Source organism: Setaria italica, chromosome VIII, assembly GCF_000263155.2.
Source record: "Setaria italica strain Yugu1 chromosome VIII, Setaria_italica_v2.0, whole genome shotgun sequence".
Lineage (NCBI taxonomy): Eukaryota > Viridiplantae > Streptophyta > Magnoliopsida > Poales > Poaceae > Setaria > Setaria italica.
The window spans coordinates 40,288,324-40,310,187 of record NC_028457.1 but is presented as its reverse complement, the minus strand read 5'-3'; the positions used below and the strand labels follow the sequence as shown (position 1 = coordinate 40,310,187).

Sequence of the window (21,864 nt, the reverse complement as noted above, 5' to 3'; positions counted from 1 at the left end):
CACAGTCGCGCCGCCCGGTCGCCGCTACACGACGATTCCTCCACCGCCAACCCCGACCGCGGCCGCGACAGCTCCTTTCCCCCGCTCTGTCAGAAGCCGCCCAACAATCTGTTGTTCCGCGCTTGCCCGCGCGCCCGCGTCCGCCTGTCTTCTCACCTGTGCGCCCTCGATTCTAGCGCCGTTAAACCGGTCGCTTCTATCAAATCTTCCGCACGGCGACGCCCGCTTTCCGCCAAATCTCAACCACCAGTCTACCCGCTCCTACGCCGCCCTGACGGCAGAACGCAATGATCGCTGGCGTCACCCCCGGAGTTCTGCACCACCGCCCTCTTCGCTCAATCACCGCCACGGCAGAGCACTCCATTGCCTCTCCCCGGCCTTCGCGCCGCTTCCCTTCTCTCTCTCCCGCGCCGCTTCCTTTCCTCTGCTCCAGCAGCTATAAAAGGAATGCCCCCGTCGCCGGAGTTCCCTCCGCCCTTGTTGCCTTCAGCCTTCTCTCGCTCTCTGCTCAAGCTCATAGCGCCACCCACCCAGTTCTTGAGGAGTTCTTCTCTCAGATTCTCTCTCAATTTTCTCCAAGTCACCCAGCAGCTTGCTCCTCCGTACTGCGTCAAAGCTCTCTTGTGATCCGCAAGAAGCAGCGCCGCCGCCGGAGCATTTCCGGTCTTAGCTTCTGTTCAAACCTTAGTCCCTCCGCCCAAGTCTGCCTCTTCCCGACCCCAAGCTTTCCTTTCAGGAAGAAGGTGAGTTGCCGACCCCAGTCCGCCTCGCCCGACCCCTCCTATCCGCCCGACCCCGGTTCCGTCTCGCCCGACCCTATCTGTTCCGCCGACCCTTATCCGCCTCGCCCAAGGGTTCGGCTGTGGTCTTTTTCTTCAACCCGAGGGTGTATGTGTAAAACTTAGGAACCCTTCAGCGCTTGCGTCTGAGGATCCCTAGTTTTTCCCACATCCTCTAGTTCAAGAATCAGATCATAAGTTCCTTTCCTACCCTTACCTCTTGATCATCATCAGCTCTCTTGAACCACCATAACCTCCTGCTCCTTGTCGCGAGTTTCTGGGCTCAGGCAAGCCAGTGTTGCTGTTGAATAACTATCTATGCTAACCCTTGTGCATTGCATTCGTGTAGAGCTGCACCTCGCCGACGGCTTCTACGAGCTTCACCCGGCGCCAGAAGAGGAAGCTGTAGCCGAGCTCCTGTCCTCCGAAGCCGAAGTCGCCCCCGAAGTCGAGCAGTTCCCGTCCTCCTTGCTTGAAGGCAAGCCCCGGTTGCATGAAAATCCTACGTGTTTTGCCAGACTTGCGCATGCCTTCTGTAACATGCTTGTGCATTTACGTATAGGAGTTGTGTGAAACCCTAGATGCATGACTTAGTTGTCCCAATGACCTGAGCACTAGCTGTTGGACCGCGTAGTTGCATTGCTTAACTAGGAGACGGTAAAAGTCGAGTGATTTTCTGTCACTTGCGAGTTGTAGGAGTTGCATGTTTACTCTCCTGTTATAACTATAAGGACGATGGACGGGGCAGGGTTTTGGTAACTCTTTGGTGGTCGGATGGTCGCCCTGTCTGTCTATGAAATCTTGATAAGGCCCGACAGTGGTGGTGTTCGTGATCAAGTGTTTGAAAGTACTAGCCTCATACTTAGTATGGGATGAGGAAGCCTAGTACCGGATTGAACCTAGACGTGAGCGGTCGCCCCATTGTTCTTGGAACGGAGTTTCCCCTGCTGGTTGTCGCACGTGGTGGCAAGCGTGGTCACAGAACGGCAGAGGCCGGGTCTGTGGAACCTTGCACCAAAGGAAATGGACCCGACACGGGTTAGGGGATTAATGGGGAAGGCCGACACAGGAAGCGACCTTCGGGTGTGCGGATGTCGTGAGGCTAGGTTCACCATGCATGGTTAAAGAACTCGAATCGATTCGTCTGCCTCTCACAGTTTGAGATTACTTGATCGCTATGTCACCCTGAGTAAATGAGGAATCTGATGATGGCAATGTTTGGTTGATATATCTACACATCTTGTTTGGCTCTATGATTGCTTAGAATAGGTTGTAAAACCTAGACCGGCTAATGAACTTAGAACCGGAGCTAAAACTTGGAAAATAGGGTTGTTACTTAGTGCTTTTGGCAAACAAACCCCTCAGCCAAAAAGCCCTGCATGTCTAGAAGGAGGAGTAGTTTACTCCTATCGGTTAAGTCTTGTTGAGCTTAGTAGCTCAGCCTTGTTGTGGCTCCTGTTTTTCAGGTGAGGTTGCTGCTCCCGACCCCTCTCTTGTTGGTGCTTGGCCGCCCCAGCTTCCGCCAGGCTGGACGGTCGAGTGGGATCCTTCCTCGGACGGCGAGGAGAGGAACCAGTGATGTCCCGGTTGGCCTCACCAGGGATGTCCGACCCCGACGAAGTCTTCCGCTAGTGTTTTTCTCTGTTGTGTCTTTTGAACCTTGTAAAACCTTGATGTTGGATTTTATGACCGAACTAAATGGGTAAAACTTGTTTAACTCAGTGGACTCGTTGTATTCTCTGTAACCACTCACCTTCGTGTGGGTTTGCTAGACTCGATCCTGTTTAAGTGGTTAAATCGGAGGAAAATCCGACGGCACTTCGTATTAACTCGGTTTAGGCAGGAGTGTCGCATGTTAAGCGGCTTAACCCTGCTTAATCAAGCTAATCCGAGGTGGTTCCGCCACATTGGTGTTTCCAACCGGGATAAAAAAGGGTCCCTCATGTGTGGCTGGGAAAGGACTAAATCCCTCGAACCTTTTTATCCCGGTTGGTATTACCAACCGGGATTAAATAAGGTCTTTAATCCCGGTTGGTGTTACTAAAGGGTCCTCCATGAGTTAATACAAAAGAATAGCATCCCCTATATAGATATATGTGTTGTGTAGGTGGGATGGCAAGGAAGCTACACGCGAGGCTTGAGTTCATGGGTTCGAATCCCACGGACCGCGCACGCGCATATTTCATGTGACAAATGGGTTCGATATTTTTTTTATTTTTGTAATTTTTTTTGCAAAACCATTTAGTCCCGGTTGTTAATGCCAACCGGGACTAAAAGGGGATCTTATGTCTTGGTTTTGGGATCCGTGATAAAAGACCCCCTTTATCTCGACGGATTAATTCTGGATGCATTTTCGGAAAATATGCACCCTACGAATCGGTACTAATACCGAGTTTTCTAGTAGTATCTGGGAGTCAGTAGGATCCAAATCACTTAACTTCGGTCAAAAAGCAGGCGAAACGAATCCACAAATTAATTCCTCAACTGTTCAGCGGTTATTTCATAAATGCAGTGCAAGTAAGTCCTTACACGGGGTGAATCCCTCCTTTTACAGTGCCTGAGACAACATTTCCTATTACACATTTGCCCCTACTCAATCACTACATTTCCAAAATATACTTTACAATTTGATCTTTAGTACATCATATTTTCTTTGCCGTTTGACAGCCTCGTGATTTGCGCTCTCACAAGGTCATGCAAATCACGCTCATATGTCGTTCACGTCCCCATGCACCTTGACCTCGTCACCGAAGTCGGGCGTAACCTCGGTAGCTTTGGCCGTCCGAAGCTCAGGCGCAGTCGGCTTCGCTGAGGCTTCATGTGGGGAGCTCTCCCGTGCTTTCGCCTGTCTTTTGCTTTGTTGGCTAGTTGTTATGACGAGGTGATTCACCTTTCCTCCTGCACACAAAAGACAAGGAATCTTCACAGCGAGGTTGCTTTACCCGTTAGTCAGTTCCTTAACTTCGGAGAGAATGCCGGTTTCGGTCCTACCCGAAGCTAACGTACCGCAGCAGCTGTCCGAAGCTAGAGGCTTTTACGCGATGGCCAGGCGAGTTAAGACTCAAACACGGTTGAGGGTGATAACCTTTTTTTGGATCCCCAACAATTGTCTGTTTCGCCTCACTCAGACATTCTGACGTCTGCTAAAGAGGCAACCGCGCAAACTTCTGCTCTCCTAAGTTCTTGTGTACACTTGCTTGAAACACGGAAGAAACGAACCAAACAGAATGGATATCTGACGAAAAAGTTGAGCGATACTACCCTGCTTCAGCAGGGGTGTAGGGCCTCTGGTTTCTTTTATTTATTTCATATTACTCCCTTCGTTTCAAATTGTAGATCATTTTTAACCTTTCTAAGATCATAGATATTATTATGCATCTGCACATAGTGTATATCTAGTTGAAGAGCCAAAACGACCCATTCGGAGTAATATTAATTTTGAAATACTTTTATGAAAGATAATTCGTTTCCTATACTTGTGGAAGATAATTCGTTTGTTAATCTACAAGAGTAGAACAACTAGATGTTGGCTGTGAAGTAGTACTGAATGCTAGATGGGCGGGAGCTCATCTGTTTAGCAACGAAGTAGCGTCATGTAAAAACTGATGCTACTACTTCAGTTCGGCCTTAATTTCGCACCATGGATCCGTTTGCTCACTTTGGTCTTCATTTCCGGTGACATAGTACTGCACAGATTCTCCAACATCTTGTGCCTTTTTGTGATCTATACATGTCAGCCGCGGCTGCAGTATAACTACTGGAAAGAAAACGACAGAGAACAGAGTTGTGACAGATGATGAGCTGATCCGATAACTACTGGAAAGAAAACGACAAGTTTTGGAGTACTACCTTATGCTAGCTGGTTGGCACCAAGCCATTGGAGGCGCATCTTGGACAAGCTTGGAGGCGCATCTTGGACTCCACCTTCTTCTTGTCTGACTTGTCTGTTGTCTTGTAGTCCAGCTGATAAGTCATCATTGGAGCGGCCAACATCCTATTCTGGCCGGCAGAGGATATTGGATCTTGTGGCCGGGGCGGTGGGCAGGGTCATCGGCAAGCTCGGAGAGCTGCTCCAGGTGGAGTACAATCCTTCATCTTGAACTCAACTACCCATCAATCCTTTATTCTTTCCTCAAGCACAATCGAAGATCTGAACCAGCAAGGTGCGTGACTTTAATTTGGCTCCCCATATCTTATCTATAATTCTTGCTTAATGGCCTCGATCTAGATTTCTTTCTTTCTTTTGAATGAATTGTCCTTAGTCGCCTTATTTTTTCTTTTCTGGTGGCTTCCCATTTCATATGATCTAGATCTAGTATCAGTGACACACTGCTACCACCTTGCTACCGTTCTTACACATATATATTGATATTTGATTGCACTTGTGTCAACTTGGTGAGTCCATAGTCATCAGTTTGAGCTATGTGTTTGGCATTAGAATCTTCATTTTCATTAGCCCCGTCCCTCCAGTTAGTAATTAACCTACTAGTCCACCAGTACTTAGCTATCTTTATTCGATTGTGATCACTTTTTCATCCATATTTGATATGTGTTTATTACAGGAACCTTTAATTTCAGCTATGTGTTTGGCATTAAAATCTTCATTTTCGTCACTTCCTTCCTACATGTATACACCGTCTATACAGCGATATTTCTACATATTTCTATCACGTGTTTACTGTCAATGGCCTTGTATGCTTGCAGGTGTTTACATGTTATATTAGCTCTGCACATGCCAAGCTTATTTTTTCATCTCAAGAGCTAGCTAGGCATGGATCTTGTGGCCGGGGCAGTGGGCAGCGTCATCGGCAAGCTCGGCGAGCTGCTCCATGAGGAGTACAAGCTGCAGAAGGGCCTGCCTGAAAAGATCGAGTCTCTGAAACATGAGCTCGAAAGTGCGGAGACGGCTCTAAGCAAGGTGGGTGAGGTGCCGCCAGAGCAGCTGGATCCACAAGTCTGGCTGTGGGCTAGCGAGGTCAGGGAGGCGTCCTACGACATGGAGGACATCCTCAACACCTTCCTTGTCAGCATCGTCGACGTAGACGCCCCAGCTGAGAATAGGAATATTATGCTGTCCTCCTCGTTTTGTTTCATATTTTCAGTAAAGTTTTTCTCGCTTTTTACCACATCTTGCTGACATGCATATTCTGCTAGTTCCATTGGGGCATTGCTCCAGTAGAATTCAGATGAGCTGGCTCTGTTCGTAAATGCTGACAGAGCTTGAGAGAACACATATAAAAAAACATCAGTTGCGACAAACCCATCAGTAATCAGTGATGAGCAGTTTAATTTGATGAGCAGGCTAGTCAATTGGCTTTTTATCTAACTTCTTGTAGTTTGCTCTGCTTTGGCCTGTAGATCGTCTCGTTGAAGCGAGTCAAGTCTCAAGTACAGTCATTCTAAGCGACAAGCATATTCACTTCGGTACTGTATACATAATTGTAAAATTACCCATGCGTTATTAAGAAAAACATAAAGTAACCTCAAATCATGTGCACCTATTGCTGACTAATTAATTCAGTCCACACGTGACCATCAGCGTCTCGGGGATGATGTGGTGTGCACCTACAAAGCTTTATGTTGGCAGCCAAAAGAGGTTTGTGCTTGCGGGTTCCACACCTGCAGCAACCTTCTACCAGCACAAATGCCTATTTGTGCTGGCAAGTGCTTGTTGTGATGGCGGTATGGTTACAATAACCGCCAGCACAATTCTTTTTTCTAGCTGGTGCTTATTTAAGGGACCCTGACACCCTGTAGCTAAGGAGGGGGGAGGGGTGTGAATTGGGTGTTCTAAAAATTAAGGTTCTAAGCACATATAAAAATATATTTCAATTTCTAACTAGATGTGCACTAGAATTTTCTATGTGTCGCTATCTCAACCACAAAAGAGTTTTGCACCCTAGATTCCAATCCTATAAACTAGACATGGCAATTCTAGCAAATTTAAACATAGAAAGTAAAGTGCAATAAAGAATGTGGAAGGTAAAGGGGTGGAGAATGCAAACTGCCTGCACGGCGACACGATAATTTTTACCGAGATATCGGAAAGCAAAGCTTTCCACTAGTCCTCATTGTTGGAACCCCTCTCAAGGGATTGCCCACAAAAGGGTATAAACTCCTCTGTCAAATAACTCCATAGGAAACCCGATGTGAGCCTTTCCCAAGTGCAAGTGGATCTCCGCTTAGCCTCTCTCGGATTCTCCACACCATCCTTCACATGGTAGAGCTTTGGCCAGGGGCCTCTCCTTCGTTTCACATGCACCAGCAACCACTCCACAAAACGTGGTTGGAGGATCTCACAAGACTTACAAGCCTCAGATTTACAATGGTTGGTGCGCGCAACCACTAGTACCAAAGAGGTGTGCAAACCTCACCTGACTTTGGGCTAATATCTAAAGCAATGCGGTAATAGGCCTAAGCTAGCACTAATCCAAATCTAAGTCTTATACTAATTGCCTTAATATTCTCTTTAGCATTTTTTTGGATATATAGAGCACTTGTGTATATGTGGACACCAAGCCTATAGCTTCTACAAGCTCAAACCCATATGAAATGGCTAGGCAATGGGGTATTTATATCTCCAACTCCAAGAACTAGCCATTGCCCCAACGATCACATAATTTGTGATCATCGACTGATTTGATGCTCCCTAGATGTGCACAACTATATGAATCGGTGGTGATGTTCTAGGTAGTTGTTGTACTTACGGGAGCCGAGGGGGCTGGAGGTGTGAGCTTGGAGGCGCAGTGGCGCTCGGGGCATGGCCAGAGATGAGTGAGGTGCGTGTCTGGTCGGGAGTAGAGGTGAGCTCGAGAAAGAAGCAGAGGGCGCAAGTGACGATGGTGGTGCGCGGTCGAGAGCGGGGAGGACGAAGCAGCGACACACAGTCGAAGGCCCATGCAGCTGAGGGCAGAGAGGACAAGGTAGCAGCACACGAGCGGGGTCAAGTGCAGTCGTTGACAAAGGAGCGGATAGAACGGTGGCAGACACGGCGTGAAAATTTTGTTGCCTCATGGCGTGATTCAGTTTCGCTCCGGGACTCGGAAAATTTTGGTGCCTCCCTAGCGCCTTATAAGGGAGTGATCTGTTCTGGCGGGCTATAATACCTCTTGCCAGCAGAGACCGTCTGTGCTAGCGAGTGGTATTATAGCTTGCTAGCACATATTTTTCGTCAAATCTAAAATATTTTTAAAGAATTGCTAGACGAGTTCAAACATGTTTTAAATTTCTATGCATGAAAATACATGTTAGAGTGCACCTAAAAAGTATATTTTGATATAAAATATACTCCCTCCATTCCTTAATATAAGCCATATAGATTTCTAAAGAAAATTCACAAAATATACGTACGTATCAGCTCCCACGCCAGCTTCCCACGCATGTGGAACAAAAACTCTAGAAAAAAGAACCGATTAGTTTGAAAACCTTCCAACCATACATAGCACATGCCTTCCCCAAGTGCCATTCACGTACAAAAGCAACAGATTTTTCCTCCCAAGCCGTGTGTTAATATTAGTTCTAAAAACTATATGGCTTATATTAAGGAACGGAAGGAGTAAATATTTTGGCTAGTTAATTCACATGTTACTCTACCTTGGAACTCCTCTTGAGTTATAGGGTTATGAGGAGGTGTGTCTCCATTTTGTGAAGCATGTGTTGTTCTACTATCTCAAAATATGTTGTTTTCTTAACTTTGGATAATGGCAAAATTATTCAATACCAATTATCATGATTTACGGATCAAGTTTAAATGTTATTATAATTTATTTAAATCGAAATGTAAATAGAATTACAGATAAACCTAGGAAACATGTGAATATTTCATCAATTTCCATGATTTGAGATGTGTCCTTACAAGTCTTTCTATTTCTATCCACGAATGTGTTTTTTTATGAATATAGTTAGATCATAAAAAAATTCCAATAGCCATGTTTAAAATTACTTAAAACCATGGAAACTTACAAATCACCTTGAAAAATTCAATAACAAAACCTCCCCTAGTATTCAGTGTTTTTGGAACTTTTCCCGAGCTCCTCTCAAGCAGGCTCCAAATGGAAGATTGGATGAGGAAAACGCTATCCGTGAGAATATTTGTGCGGCATCTGTGGTGGTGGGCCACCTAACCCAGCACAGATGCACCTCCATCTGTGCTGGCGGGCCGGCCTTTGGCATCTTTGTGGTAGTGGGTGCCAACCTACCTGCCAGCACATTAATTTCCGTGTGCAAGCACAAATCATTTTTAGCGTAGTGATTGATTCTCTCTCCGCCATCAAAAGACGCATGTACCCTTGTGTTAATGGTAATTGCAAATAACAAGGAACTTATTTTTTAATAATCCACCAATCAGTCACCCTTATGTTGTTAATTATAGAAAGAATTAAATGACCACCATCCAAATGTACCTACAATAATGCCTTGTATTGGAGATAAATTTTGAACACTTAGATATCTTGTATTACATGACTGAGGGATTAGATGGATAATTTAGTTACATATTTATTGTGGGTCATTTTTAAAAGTCACTGAGCTGGGTAATTAATGAGCAAGATTGGTTTTTTCATAATAACAAAGGTGGGTAATTTTTTTAGAAAAAACATGGCTGTTTTTGTCAATGATGACGAGAACCTACATATATAATTAATGGCATTATGTTTCCTTTTTTTATAAGAATTTATAGGATTTATATTTTTTAGCACATACATAGAAGCTCAAAAAAAGCCTATAATTAGTAATATATGCAGAAATGGTCCTTGGGGCACCGTACGTATTTACAGTTTGCATGTCTCAATTCGAGTGCACTTCAGATGTAAAAGCACAAACATTTTTTTCCTTAAATTGCATGGAATAATTAATTAAGGAAAGCAGAACGCTATTGGTTTTTAAAATTGGTTTTGACAAAAGCAGAACGCCAGGCCCACTCGCCCAGCACCCTCAACAGACCAATCATTGATGTGCTTACATCCAACCCCAAATAGAACCTTAGCATATTATTCTTCCAGAGTAGAGAGTGAAAAGAATTCATATTAGTTGTTAATTATAAATCGTAACTATGGCATCTTCATGTTAATTTAAATAAAAATGCACTCACACAAGCACAGAATTCATTTGTCTCGATTATTGACAGGTAGTTGGAACTGATTACCTAAGAGATGTTGGGATGAAAATTGTCATAAAATGTGATGGCTTACCACTTGCTGTCAAAGTGATGGGAGGATTGCTAAGTACGAGGTCTAGAAGTGAGCGTGAGTGGGAGGCTGTTTTGAACCATCATGCATGGTCAGTAGCTGGATTGCCCAAGGAGCTGGACAGGCGAATCTATTTGAGTTACGAGGATTTGTCTTCCCAGCAGAAGCAGTGCTTCCTTTACTGTTCATTTTTTCCAAAAGGTACATGTATTCGGAGGCGTATTGTTATTCCCATGTGGATTAGTGAGGGATTCATCCAACCTTACACGGACCAAAGTAGTTCACATGATGACCAACTAGAAGAAATAGCAGCCGAGCACTTCCAGGAGTTAGTCACCAGGAATCTTATAGAACCGGAAAATTCTTTAGCTGCATACCATTGCGAAATGCATGATGTGGTGCGCTCCTTTGTTGAATTTATGGCAAGAGAAGAGTCGCTTGTGGTGCAGGACATGCAAGTTGCAAGTGGTCGTAACGATAGTCTTATTCATCGCTTGTCCATAGGACCAACTAGTTTGGTACCTGGATTGGCTGCTCTACAAAAACAAGAGTGCGTAAGAACATTATTTATAAATTCCAAGATCAACTTTGACCTAAGTGATTCGTTGAATAGTTTCTTTATGCTAAGGGTATTTTGTATTAATGGTGGAGATTGTGATAGGTTGGTTGGTTCCCTATGTCAGTTGAGGCATCTAAGATACTTGGGATTAGAGGGCTGCGAGACGACATCGACGATATGAAGTTTCTACAACATATTGTGCTTTTAGGCTCTGTACATTTGGAGAATCTTCCTAGAACCATTATACAACTTATGCATATCAGAACTCTTGATATGTATGGTTCGAATGCCAATGTGGTAATACCAAAGAAATTTGGTGGGTTAAGAAGTCCCTGTACTCATCAGCATAGAGCTGAACGACCGGACCATAAAGAGACTTCCACGATACGTACCATGTGTGAATCCAAGGTTTCTCAAGTTGACTTGCAGCAAGAAGCTGCATGATTCCATTATTTCAGGTAGCTCCTCCGAGTCTGAGAAGATCAGCCATATCACCAAGCATGTCATCAACTACATATGAATATTTCAGATTGAAGACTGCACGTCTTGATGGAAAGATAGCCTATGCGTTTTCTTCTTGCAGCTTCCAACAAACCTCAATGACATGAGTTTTCTTCTTGCAATACCTACAGAACAGCTTGCCTCTGGACTTCGAACGACCTCTACCATTCTGACTCTTGTCTCGACTATTATTGTTGTTGTAGATCTTCTGCTCAGACCTGCCTCTAACATTTAACGCTTCACCCTTGGAGGATGACATGTCAGACTGAACCATACCTTTCATTTTCTCCCTGATCTGGAGTGCCTCGTAAACTTCCAAAAAGGTTAGTTCATCAGGGCTTAACAGCATGGTGTCTGAACTGGGCAGAGAACATAGTAACAGGCCTAAATCTTCATCATCATAACATTTGCGGCCCACGACAGGCCCGAACATGTTTCGTTGTTGGAGTCAGATCGTTTGTCTTGCCCTCGGCTGCATGTTGCGTCGGCCTAGTATAAATTGTGTCCACCAGGTTCAAGCGCATCAGATCACAAGCTCCCAATCCGCTCCCATCTTTCAAGGTTGAAGAGCGCGCACAGAAAAAAATGGATCTTGGATGAGCCTTGTACTCTTGCCAGCGAAGGTGCCTATACATGACCTCTGCCCCTCCTCGCCCCAACCAGCATGTATAAAAACCTGCGAACACAACCAAAACAATTGCTCCGCACCATCTTGATGGAAAGATAGCCTATGCGTTCAGGTAACTTGCATTATTCTTTCTCTATGCTGAAAGTTGATTCTAGATTCCGAACTATTGTTTGTACTCCTATTAATTCCTTATCTGTATCCACAGTAATCTCCATGCATGGTTGCATCAATTACTGATACGTCAAATATTTGTGCCGTCAACAGGGAGGAAAGCTTTCGTTTGACCAGGCACAGACACAGACACAGACGAGCATCGTATTGTGAAACAGAGTGTTGTCAGTTGTGTTACAACTGCAAACATTGTTATGCAGCGGCTGTCCTTGCTTTCGGCTTTGGGCCCCTCGGAGCTTTTAGCATCTCATGTGTCATAATCTCTTATCGTTTTCTATATTTTTAGAGCTAATCCAGTTGATTCAAGAAGTTTGATTTATTCATGATAACTAGTTTGTTAATCTACAAGAGTCAATCAAGTATAGCAAAGTACGGAATGTTTTGAAGTGACATTTGTTAGTTTGTTTTGAAGGCAAGTTAAATATGAAATCCTCAAATTACCTACAATTAGTCAAATCTGGTTAGTACTAAACAAAGCAATGCACTGTGCCAAATCACTAACGGCAGAAAAATGTCAAATTAAGGCACCATACCAGCGCATGCAAGTAGCATGACATCAATAAGCAGTACCAACAATAATACAAGCAAAATAATGACATAGGCCCAGTACAATGAACAATGGTAATGAAAAATTTCATACTAAACCAAAGCAAGATGCCAGGTTGACATGACTACAAAGCCAATGTGAAACACAAACAGAGCATCCTGGTGATGACAGCAGGCAAATAGCTCAGAAATTAATAGAGCAGTCAACTACTTCCAACATCCAGCAGAGCTGCACTTATCAATCAGCACGAAAATGCAAACTAACAGCAAAAGAAAGACTCAGGAAAAAAAACAATTCACCAGCCCATATATCTTAAGAACCCAGCAATGATAACTTGGAACTTTTTTTTTGAGGAAAACTTGGATCTTTTCATCACAGTTCAGCCAAAGTAACCAGGTCACGGTAACATAGTTTTGTGCTACAATCGTGGATTTAAGAATGAAGCACTAGCATAACAAAAGCAACAATGCCAGAGTAAAGATAACTCGAAGCCGGGGTCTTGTGTGGCGCGCGCATGTTGTAGAGGCATAGTTCTCAAGAGCATTCTTGGACTCCACCTTCTTCCTGTGCTCCTCCATGTCTCAAAAGACTTTATGGGTCAAACCATTTCTCAAAACAGGATGATGAATTTGTTTATTTCATCATCATCTTTGTCCCATGAATCATGGCTGAATCAAACACCAACTGGTGTCTATGATTTTTTTTTTGTGTTAAAAAAAGGATGGTACGTATACAGCTTTGATGAAGTGCAAGCTATCTTCACCAAATATAGATGGATGTCTATTAATTCTTCTCCTTTTATAATCTTTGAACCCCATTTGTTATGTGTTATTTGTTGCCATGTCCACTCTAGTCGATGCCCAACATTAGAATAACAAATAGGTGAGTGCGGCTTACTGCGGCCCACGACAGGCCCGAACATGCATGTTTCGTTGTTGGAGTCGGATGGTTTGTCTTGCCCTGGGCTGCATGTTGCGTCGGCCTAGTACACATTGCGTCCACCAGGTTCAAGCGCATCAGACCACAAGATCCCAATCGGCTCCCATCTTTCAAGGTTGGAATCCCTCGCACCTTCGCTTGAATAATCTGGGACGAACTTGTACTCTTGCCAGCGAAGGTGCCTATGACCTCCGCCCCTCTTCGCCGGATCTATGACATCTGTTGAGTACCTTCGCGTCGTGCTAACCAGCATAAAAAGCTGCGAACACAATCAAAAAACAATTGCTCCGCACCCTCGCGGTCGAGGCGACGAAGGTGAAAAAGAAACGGGGAGTTTTACTGTCGAGCGATGGTCAAAATCATTTCAATTGCTATTGCGACAATCCAGTCCTCAAAAGTGGTGTGTGTGGGTGACGTTGACAACCAGGTCCCCAACATCACGACCTCCAATCTAACGGCTTGAAATTATGCCAAGTGGTGTGTGTGGGTGACGTTGACAAATGCAAATGCAGGCAGCAGGTCCTGCACTTTGTTGACATCGCAAGGAAACATGCTGATTGATGCCAGCCAGCTCTTTTGACAGATCCAAAGTTGCATTGGGCCAAGTCAACCACACCAGCGCGGTGTGCTTTTCTTGCTTCAGAGTTGAGCCACAGATTCCATCATCCATTGCAGTGCAGAGAAATTAACAGCATTGGATTACCATATTAGGCATGAATCATATGGCGCACACCAGGCAGTATCCATCAGCAGTTGAGTACCACCTAAAACTTGCACACCTGGCAGGCAGGCTGGCACCGCCGATCAGATATGCATGTGACGTGTAGTGTATCTGCATGGCATCAGTCAGATTTCTTCTCAGATATGGTTCAGCTGTCACACGCACAATATCTTTTTTATTTGTCGAGGTGCATGCATGGTCCTCGTTGAAACGACGCTTCACTCTGCAGTGATGAACCACCAAAGCACCTAATCAAAATGCAGGGAACAAGCAGTAACGTGTATATAAGCATGCACATCTCCTTCTCCTTGTCGCTGGCCAGTCGATTAAGGCTGTTGGTAGGATTTTTCAGAGTGATTTTCCACTTGCTTTTAGTGAAGTTTTATCAAACGGACAATTTTAAAATAGTTCACCACCGAAGCCGGAAAGAAACCTCAAAACAGCTTACACTAGAGAGGAGGAGCTAAAAAAAATGACTTCACCGATTTCTCCTCTCTCTCCAAACACACTAAGTGATCATAAAATTACCCATATTATTATTGAAAATTACCTATATTGTTATTGAAAAGCTCCACCGGGGCCAATTGCAGCTTTCTTTCAGGGCCACCGCATTCTCTCTTGTTGCCTTCCTCGTCACTCATATACTCTAAAAAGTTAGGATCTACATGCATCATTGTGTCATCGACACAGTGTCAGTTTTGACGTCTTCCCTAGACTCCAGTCATTGGACAACAAATGCACTCCACATTCCTAAAAAAAAAGGAACTCCACATTAAGTAGCATCAAAATTGCTAACGCTAATTCACCTGGTGGGGTTATAGATGGTCAGATAGGCTAGACCCACTGGGCGCCTGAGGCACAGCACTAGCACGGCCCGGCACCAGATGAATGATGCCTGGGCCGGCCTAGCACGATTCGTCAGGTCGGGCCTAGACTGCCTCCCCATCATGTTGGGCCGGCACGTTGGGCTAGCACGAGCCCGGTATGATTTTTGGGCCAGTCCGAATCCTAACTCTTTACTTCCTCCCCTCCCCTATCCAGGCCAGCAACCGCCGCCCCCTCACTACCTCTCTCCCATGATGCCTCCACCACCGGGGGGCGCGACCAGGAGCCGCGGGAGCGTAGCCTGTAGGGCGCCCGCCACCACCACCGGGGGCCGCCGCGGTCGGGTGTGCCTCCCGCCGCCGCTGGGGGCCGCCACGGCCTGGAGGAGTGGAGGGTCACCTACTGCCGCTGGGGCCCGCTGTGGGGGCGCGGTCGGGAGGGGTGCCCGCCGCCGTCAGGGGCCGCCACGATCGGGAGAGGCACCCGCTGCTACCGGGGCCGCTGATGTTAGTGCCTGGCCCGATAGTAGCAAGGTAGTGCCAGCCGTGCTAGCGAGCCAACCCGCACGATGGGCCATCGTGCCGAGTCTGGGCCAGCAGTTTAGCATGCAGTGCCGGCTCAGCCCGGTATGAAAAAGTCATCGGACCTAATAGTGCCGGGCTTATTTGGGCCGTGCTAAATCGGGCTAGTGCCGGGTGGCCCATCTAGCCATGTATAGCTGGGGGAGGAGCAACCAGCTGAGAACGCCAATTGCAGCGTTCTTTCAGGGCCACCACATTGCCTTCCTCGTCACTCGTCTACTCTAGAAAGGTAGCAACTACATGCATCATTGTGTCATCGACACAGTGTCAGTTTTGGCGTCTTCCCTAGTCTCCAGTCATTGGACAACAAATGCACTCCACATTAACATATTGCTCACTGACTGATACTACAGAGTCCATCAGCTAGGCTTCGTCATCCATTCCAGATAAGTGTACATGTACTGATCGAACACTGATGGAGAAAGTAGTGGTTAACTGCCAAAATGACAGCTGCTTCTGTCCATTTATGCACTTGTAAAATTCCAAGCAAGACTTGACAGTTCCCTGAGTAGTGGATTATTGTGAACCTATCTTTCTAGCTGATTTCTGCTTCGGCCCCAACCACTACCTTCTTCGGAATGACACTGATGTTAACCAGTCAATGTGCTTTGCTGGCTGATCAGTCCACAATGCAATCATATTTCCATGGGAATAGCTTATAGCAGCCTATTGGGTGAGATTAAAGTATACTGCATGTCTGATATTGCTCCAGGAATCTTTTCTGCATCTTCCAATTAAATTTTGACTGCACAAAGCAATATAATCAGAGAAGAGTCGTACAAACAAAGATGGCAGGCTTGTGGTGTGCACACTGGCCACAAAACTCAAAGACCTTATTTATTTATTTGTTTGTTTTTGACAAACAAAACTCAAAATAGCTGGAAGGAAATACTAAATAAGAAATGTTAAAGTGGATAAAGGCAGCAGTCAGGAAAGCACAACTGCACATGAAGGCATGATCAGCAGCAATGGGAATTTAGCACCTTTTCCTGATGCTTTCACTGCAGAAACAAATAAAATAGATTCCATGCTTTGGACTTCATTGGAAAGGCCTGGAAAAATGCTTACTACCATCAGTTAAAGTGATGATGGCATCGCTTAGTCCCTCACACATGTTCTCCCAGCTCTCTCCTTGTTCTAAAGGTGGTGTGAACAAAAGGTGCCACCAAAAGACTGGTAAAAAGGAATCCAGAAGAAGACTTGGAAAACATTGCAAGGAATTTGCATTCTGAACTAACTAAAGGAGGTGGCTTGAATTATGCGAAAATAGTAGCAAGAAAGGAATCAGTAAACTTGACAGGAATTGCAAGGGAAATTGCATATTTGATATATTTGTACTTTTTGCCAGGTTGATTGATTAACAGAAAGTGCAAATCTGCACTTTCAGACAAGCCAGTATGGGCTTTCAGATATCATAATCCACAAGTCATCTTCATATCATGTGCATAGCTAGCTGTATGCCTCATTCCATTATTCCATACACCGTTTACAAGTACAATCAGACACCAAGAAAAAACACATACCAAAAAGCTAGGTTCCACTGAAGCACTGCACCAAGCTACACATTTGTGCCTCCAAAAATTAACACCTCACAAGGTCACAAAATCGACTGAGAACAAGAAAAGAAAAAAAAATGAACATATTGATCTGAGCTTATCAATTCCTCATCACTTTGATGTTATATACATCCAATAATCCAATTTGGCATGATCACAAGACCATAGACCAAACAAAAAAAAGGAAGAAGAAAGTTTACATCCACAAGAGCTACACTAGAACACTGAAGCAGAGGTAGTAATGCTCAAGCAAGTTAATCCATCCGTCAAAACCTCTGGTCCATCTGAACAACTCCCTCGCTCACTGATGGCCACCGCCGGCTGTGGGCGGCGGCGGCGGCGGCAGGGGGGATGACCGACCGGTTGTTCTTCCCCACCACGATGGTAATGTACCCGCCGTCCTCCCTTCCGGGCACCGGCGACGCCGGCTGCTGCTGCGGCGGTGGCGACCTCCGCGCCCTCATGGCCTCCTCGGCCAGCGCCCGGCGGTACAGCTTCTCCTCGGCGTCCTTGAGGAACTGGAACTTGGGCGGCGGCGACACTACCGCCGGGGCCGGGCCCGGGCTCGTCGCCGGGGACTCGAACAGCGGGTTGTAGGAGTTGTCCAGCACCGGCGACGGCGAGGCCCGCGGCGTGAGGAACGGCGGCGTCTCGGAGCAATGCAGCAGCTCGCCGAGGCTGCGGCTCCGGCTGTGGCCGTCGTCGGACTCGAGGTCCTCCCGGGTCTCCTCCTTGATGGTGAAGAGCAGCCTCGTGGGGCCCACGACGCTGCCGAGCCGCATCAGCTGCGCCTCCACCGTCTCGTCGTCGTCGCCGTCCTCCCCGTCGCCGCCGACGGCCACGGCCACGGCGGACGACGGCTCCTGGACCGCGTAGGTGGACGCGAGGGCGGGGGGCTTCTTGAAGCAGAAGAGCTGGAGGAGCTCGCGGGAGGAGGATGACGGGGACGAGGCCGCATCGGAGATGGCGGCAGCGCGCCGCCGCAGCCGGCGCTTGTGCACGAAGATGTAGTAGAGCTCGGCGGTGAGCGCGAGAAGGAGGAGCGCCGACACCACCGCGAGCCCAACACCTATTCTGCTCAAAGCTCGCATCTTTTGCCTTCTTCTTCGAAGCAAACTAGTTGGGATCCACCATTAGAGGGAAAGGACGAAAGAATCCAAGAACACGAACAAGAGCAAGAAAGCAAAGCTGGAAGCTGCCTCAAAAAGCTTGCTTTTTTTTGCTAAGAGAAACCAGGTCAGATTTTTCTCCTGCCGCTCAAAAGCTCAGAACTTGTTCAGAGATTGCCAGAGAGCAGGGAAGCTGAATCTACAAATAAAGCTCAGGATTTCGCCACCTATGTGGCTGTATCCTACCACTCTGACAGAGAGAGAACCAAGAACGGTTAGGAACTGGAACAGCAGCAGCAACCACCACCGGTGGGAACAGAGAAACCTGCCAAGAATAGCTGCAACAGTGGGAGCAATCAAAGAGCTGAGCAGGGAGGAAGAGAGAGTAGAGACAGTTGACCCAACCAAGCCCTGGGTGAGGGGAGGAGCTCTGTGGAGGAAGAAGAAGAGGAGGACCAAAGCAAAGCAGAGACAGAGCAAGAACAGAGAGACAGAGTGCACCGAAACAAATGCAGCAGTGACTACTGACTTGTATGGTGAATTGGTGATAAGGTAAGGAGGGCTCTGTGTCCAAGATGGAGGAGAGAGAAAGAACAAGAGAGAGAGAGAGAGAGGTAGGAGACAGGGGACGGCTTCACATCACATGGGGGAGGTGGTGGCGCTGAGTGAGACCTGGCTCAGAGAGTGAGCGGCCGTGTCTGTGCTGTTTGCTTGTGCAAAAGCCAAGCAAAGATTGTCTTCAAGGAAAGAGAGATGGGGGGAGAGAGAGGAGAATCGTATATAAAATAAAAATGGAGGTGTCTGGATTTGGAGCAAGTCATGGATTGGATTGCTGATGCTGATGCTGATGCCGATGATTAGCTTAGGTGAGCTAATAATCAGTGTTCAGGAATCCATCATCATCCGTGTTATATTCTAGAAAGAAAAACCCAGCTCGATCGATTCTCTGAATTGTTTTCTGATGATGCTGGTGAGCTTGTCTTCTGAAATTTCGATCGTTGGAAAGATTCTCACCAGCAAAAGATTGACTGGTAAAAACTCTACGTACCTTGCCGTTGCAGTGACTCTGAAAATGACAACTACTGTTCAACTAGTCTCTGAAAATTATACCTTAATGCTAGCTCGATGTAGCTTTATTTTGCAGGAGTTTAGGACTTTAATCACCTCGAGACAAGGGCTATGATTGCTTGTTTACTTAACAACACATGCTAGACATAATCCATTGCACTAACGTGCATGCTACTTGGACTAGGCTCATCAATCCATTGCACTGGACCCTTGTGATCTCCCATCCACTGTTCCACAGGATCTGTATATTTCAAACAAAAAAAAAATGGGGACGAAATAAATGATTTGTAGGTGAGGAGGGACGACAAGTCCCTGTCAGGTGGTCCCAACTTGGAGTCCAAATCCAATACACTACATACCACCTAGCTTCACAAGCTAGGCTGAATGAAATGCATGCAGAACCAAACAATGTTTCAGCTCATTCTTCAGCAGCTTCTTCTCTCACCAACCGTATAGTGTAACTGCGGATGTGTACAGGCACGCATACAGACAAGAGAGTATTTGTAGAATCGTACAGCACTGTGGTCCTCCCTCCCATATACGCCGATCCCTCCTCGATCTAGCAGTAGTATATGTAGCTGAAACTCCTCCCATAGAGACTTTTTTTTTACCTGAAACAAAAAAATATTAGTAAGTAAGCATATGTGTCTAAGCTATACTTTTGCACAAAGATCATGATGATAAAATGCGTCTAGCACCCACTACGTGGTGCTCCATGTAGCCGTTGAGCCACCAGTACAAGGCTGATGCTCTTTTTTGTGTGTTTTAAAAAAGGGAATCCATGAGGAGTCAGATGGTGGCCCAATTGAAAATTCACATATGATCAGCATGGCTATCTTTAACTCTTTTAATTTTTTTTATTTTTTTCCAGAAACTATTACCACTAATACATCTTGTTTTCCTGGACAGAGATGGGCTGCAGTGCAGTGCAGTGCAGTGTTATTTTTCAGAAGCCCAGGTGGGATATTTACTTGTCAAAGGGAAAAGAACTAAAAAAAAAGAAACTCTTACATTCAGAGATGTGCATGCAAGGATGGAAGAGTAGGGCACATACATGCATAAGATTATTCAAAAGCTGATTATGCATAAGAAAAAAAAAGAAAATCTTACAGACCTTGTTGAGGCGTGCATAAGATTATTGAAAAGCTGGATTTTTCAGGGGGCCGGGCCGGCCACATCAGGCATGCAATGATTGACAAGGAACATACTCCATGAGTGCATTAGTGCATATGCACATCAGTGTTTTCATTTCATTCCCACTGAGCATCCCAACACTATTACGAGCATGTAGCAGCAGGAGTACAGCACAGCATGATGACACATGCGCGCAGCAGGAGCGGCTCCGTCCGCTAGCTGCAGGGACCAGATGGGCACCGCATGCGTCGCCATTAAAACGGGCCGGAGATCGAGAGCAGGGAGCTGGATGGAAGGAACCAAGGAAGGAGACGAGATTAATTAGTAATTAGGGCAAACAGAGTAATTAACACAGATAATTAAACCACACATGTTATTACTCTTTTTTTTTATTTCTTACGTACATCTATCAGTGCCATCCAGCACACACTTGGACCCGCGACGACTAGCTCCATACTAGCTACAGCAATGGCGCTTTTACTTTGCTATCTTCCGAGGATGTGAGGAAGGGGAGGTTACAGGTTTCCATGCAGGCCCATCTCATCCGACAGATGAAGAGACACTGCTACTTCGCTAGCAGCCATATGTTTGCACCTGCTTATTCAATTCCTATCAAAGATACGAAGGGTATTGTATGGTACATGAGACCTGCCGACAGGTGGGCCCTACTACTCCAGCGTGAGTGTGAGAGTGGGCCACAGGCCACGGATGCAGCTAGCTAGCTAGCTGCTGAAAATAATCATAATCATGTACGTATGCATACCTGCCTGCTCGAGGCAAAACGGCCACATGCATCGTATGCATCGTATGCTACCTACTGTTCATTTCAGCTTATAAGCCGGTTGAAAAGTTGAAATGGCTAATTTGTTGTGAGAGGAAATACTGTTTGGTGGCTGATAAGCCGGCTGAATAAGCTGAAGCGAACAGACTCTTTGCTTGCTTTGGAGAAGCAGTGTAGTAGCAACAGCAAGAGGATCGATCGATGCTGTCAGTCATGCATGACCATGCATGTTAGGCACGAGAGAAAATGTATAGATGGAATGAGCAGGTATGTAAGTAAGATGTTCATGTTCATACGAGCTAGTATGGTCCTCTGCTGGCCCATGAACATACTGAACAATGCTCGGTCATCAATATCATGATGCATGGCATGGCGCCATTCAATTCATGGGCAGGCGCGAACCGACCACATGCACAATGATCGACGATGATGATGATGATACAGAGAGTCATTAGAAGAAGAAGAAGAAGAAAAAAATACACGGCGAAGAGGAGGACCCACCCGTGCATGGACTCATGAAACCATAGAAAGACAGTCCACAGGTAGCTAGTGTGGAGTGATCAGCGTAGTACGTACGGTGACAGGCACTGGAGCGTGCCCCATGGATGCCGCCGTTGTTGGTGGAGGAGCTGCAGAGAGGCTACGCGTGAGTCGAGCCAAACTGCCACGACCACCGTACCAACAACCAATGCAGGTGCAGCAAGTGCGTCACGGTAACGGTACGGTGGCATGACATGTGCATGACCAAATTAACTGCCACGCGTCATCCATGTCCCTCCA

General features: G+C 46.1%; 1 protein-coding gene across 1 annotated transcript; it reads right to left on the bottom strand.

Moving 5' to 3' along the window:
• Positions 1-16,867: 16,867 nt before the first annotated feature.
• Positions 16,868-18,861, bottom strand: LOC101763214. Its single transcript, XM_004980003.4, has one exon. The coding sequence runs from the start codon at positions 18,081-18,083 to the stop codon at positions 17,259-17,261; it is 825 nt and encodes a 274-aa protein (XP_004980060.1). The 5' UTR covers positions 18,084-18,861; the 3' UTR covers positions 16,868-17,258.
• Positions 18,862-21,864: the final 3,003 nt, after the last annotated feature.

Coding starts and splice junctions, on each gene's coding strand:
- LOC101763214 (XM_004980003.4), bottom strand. CDS start 18,083: ATGCGAGCTTTGAGCAGAATAGGTGTTGGGCTCGCGGTGGTGTCGGCG.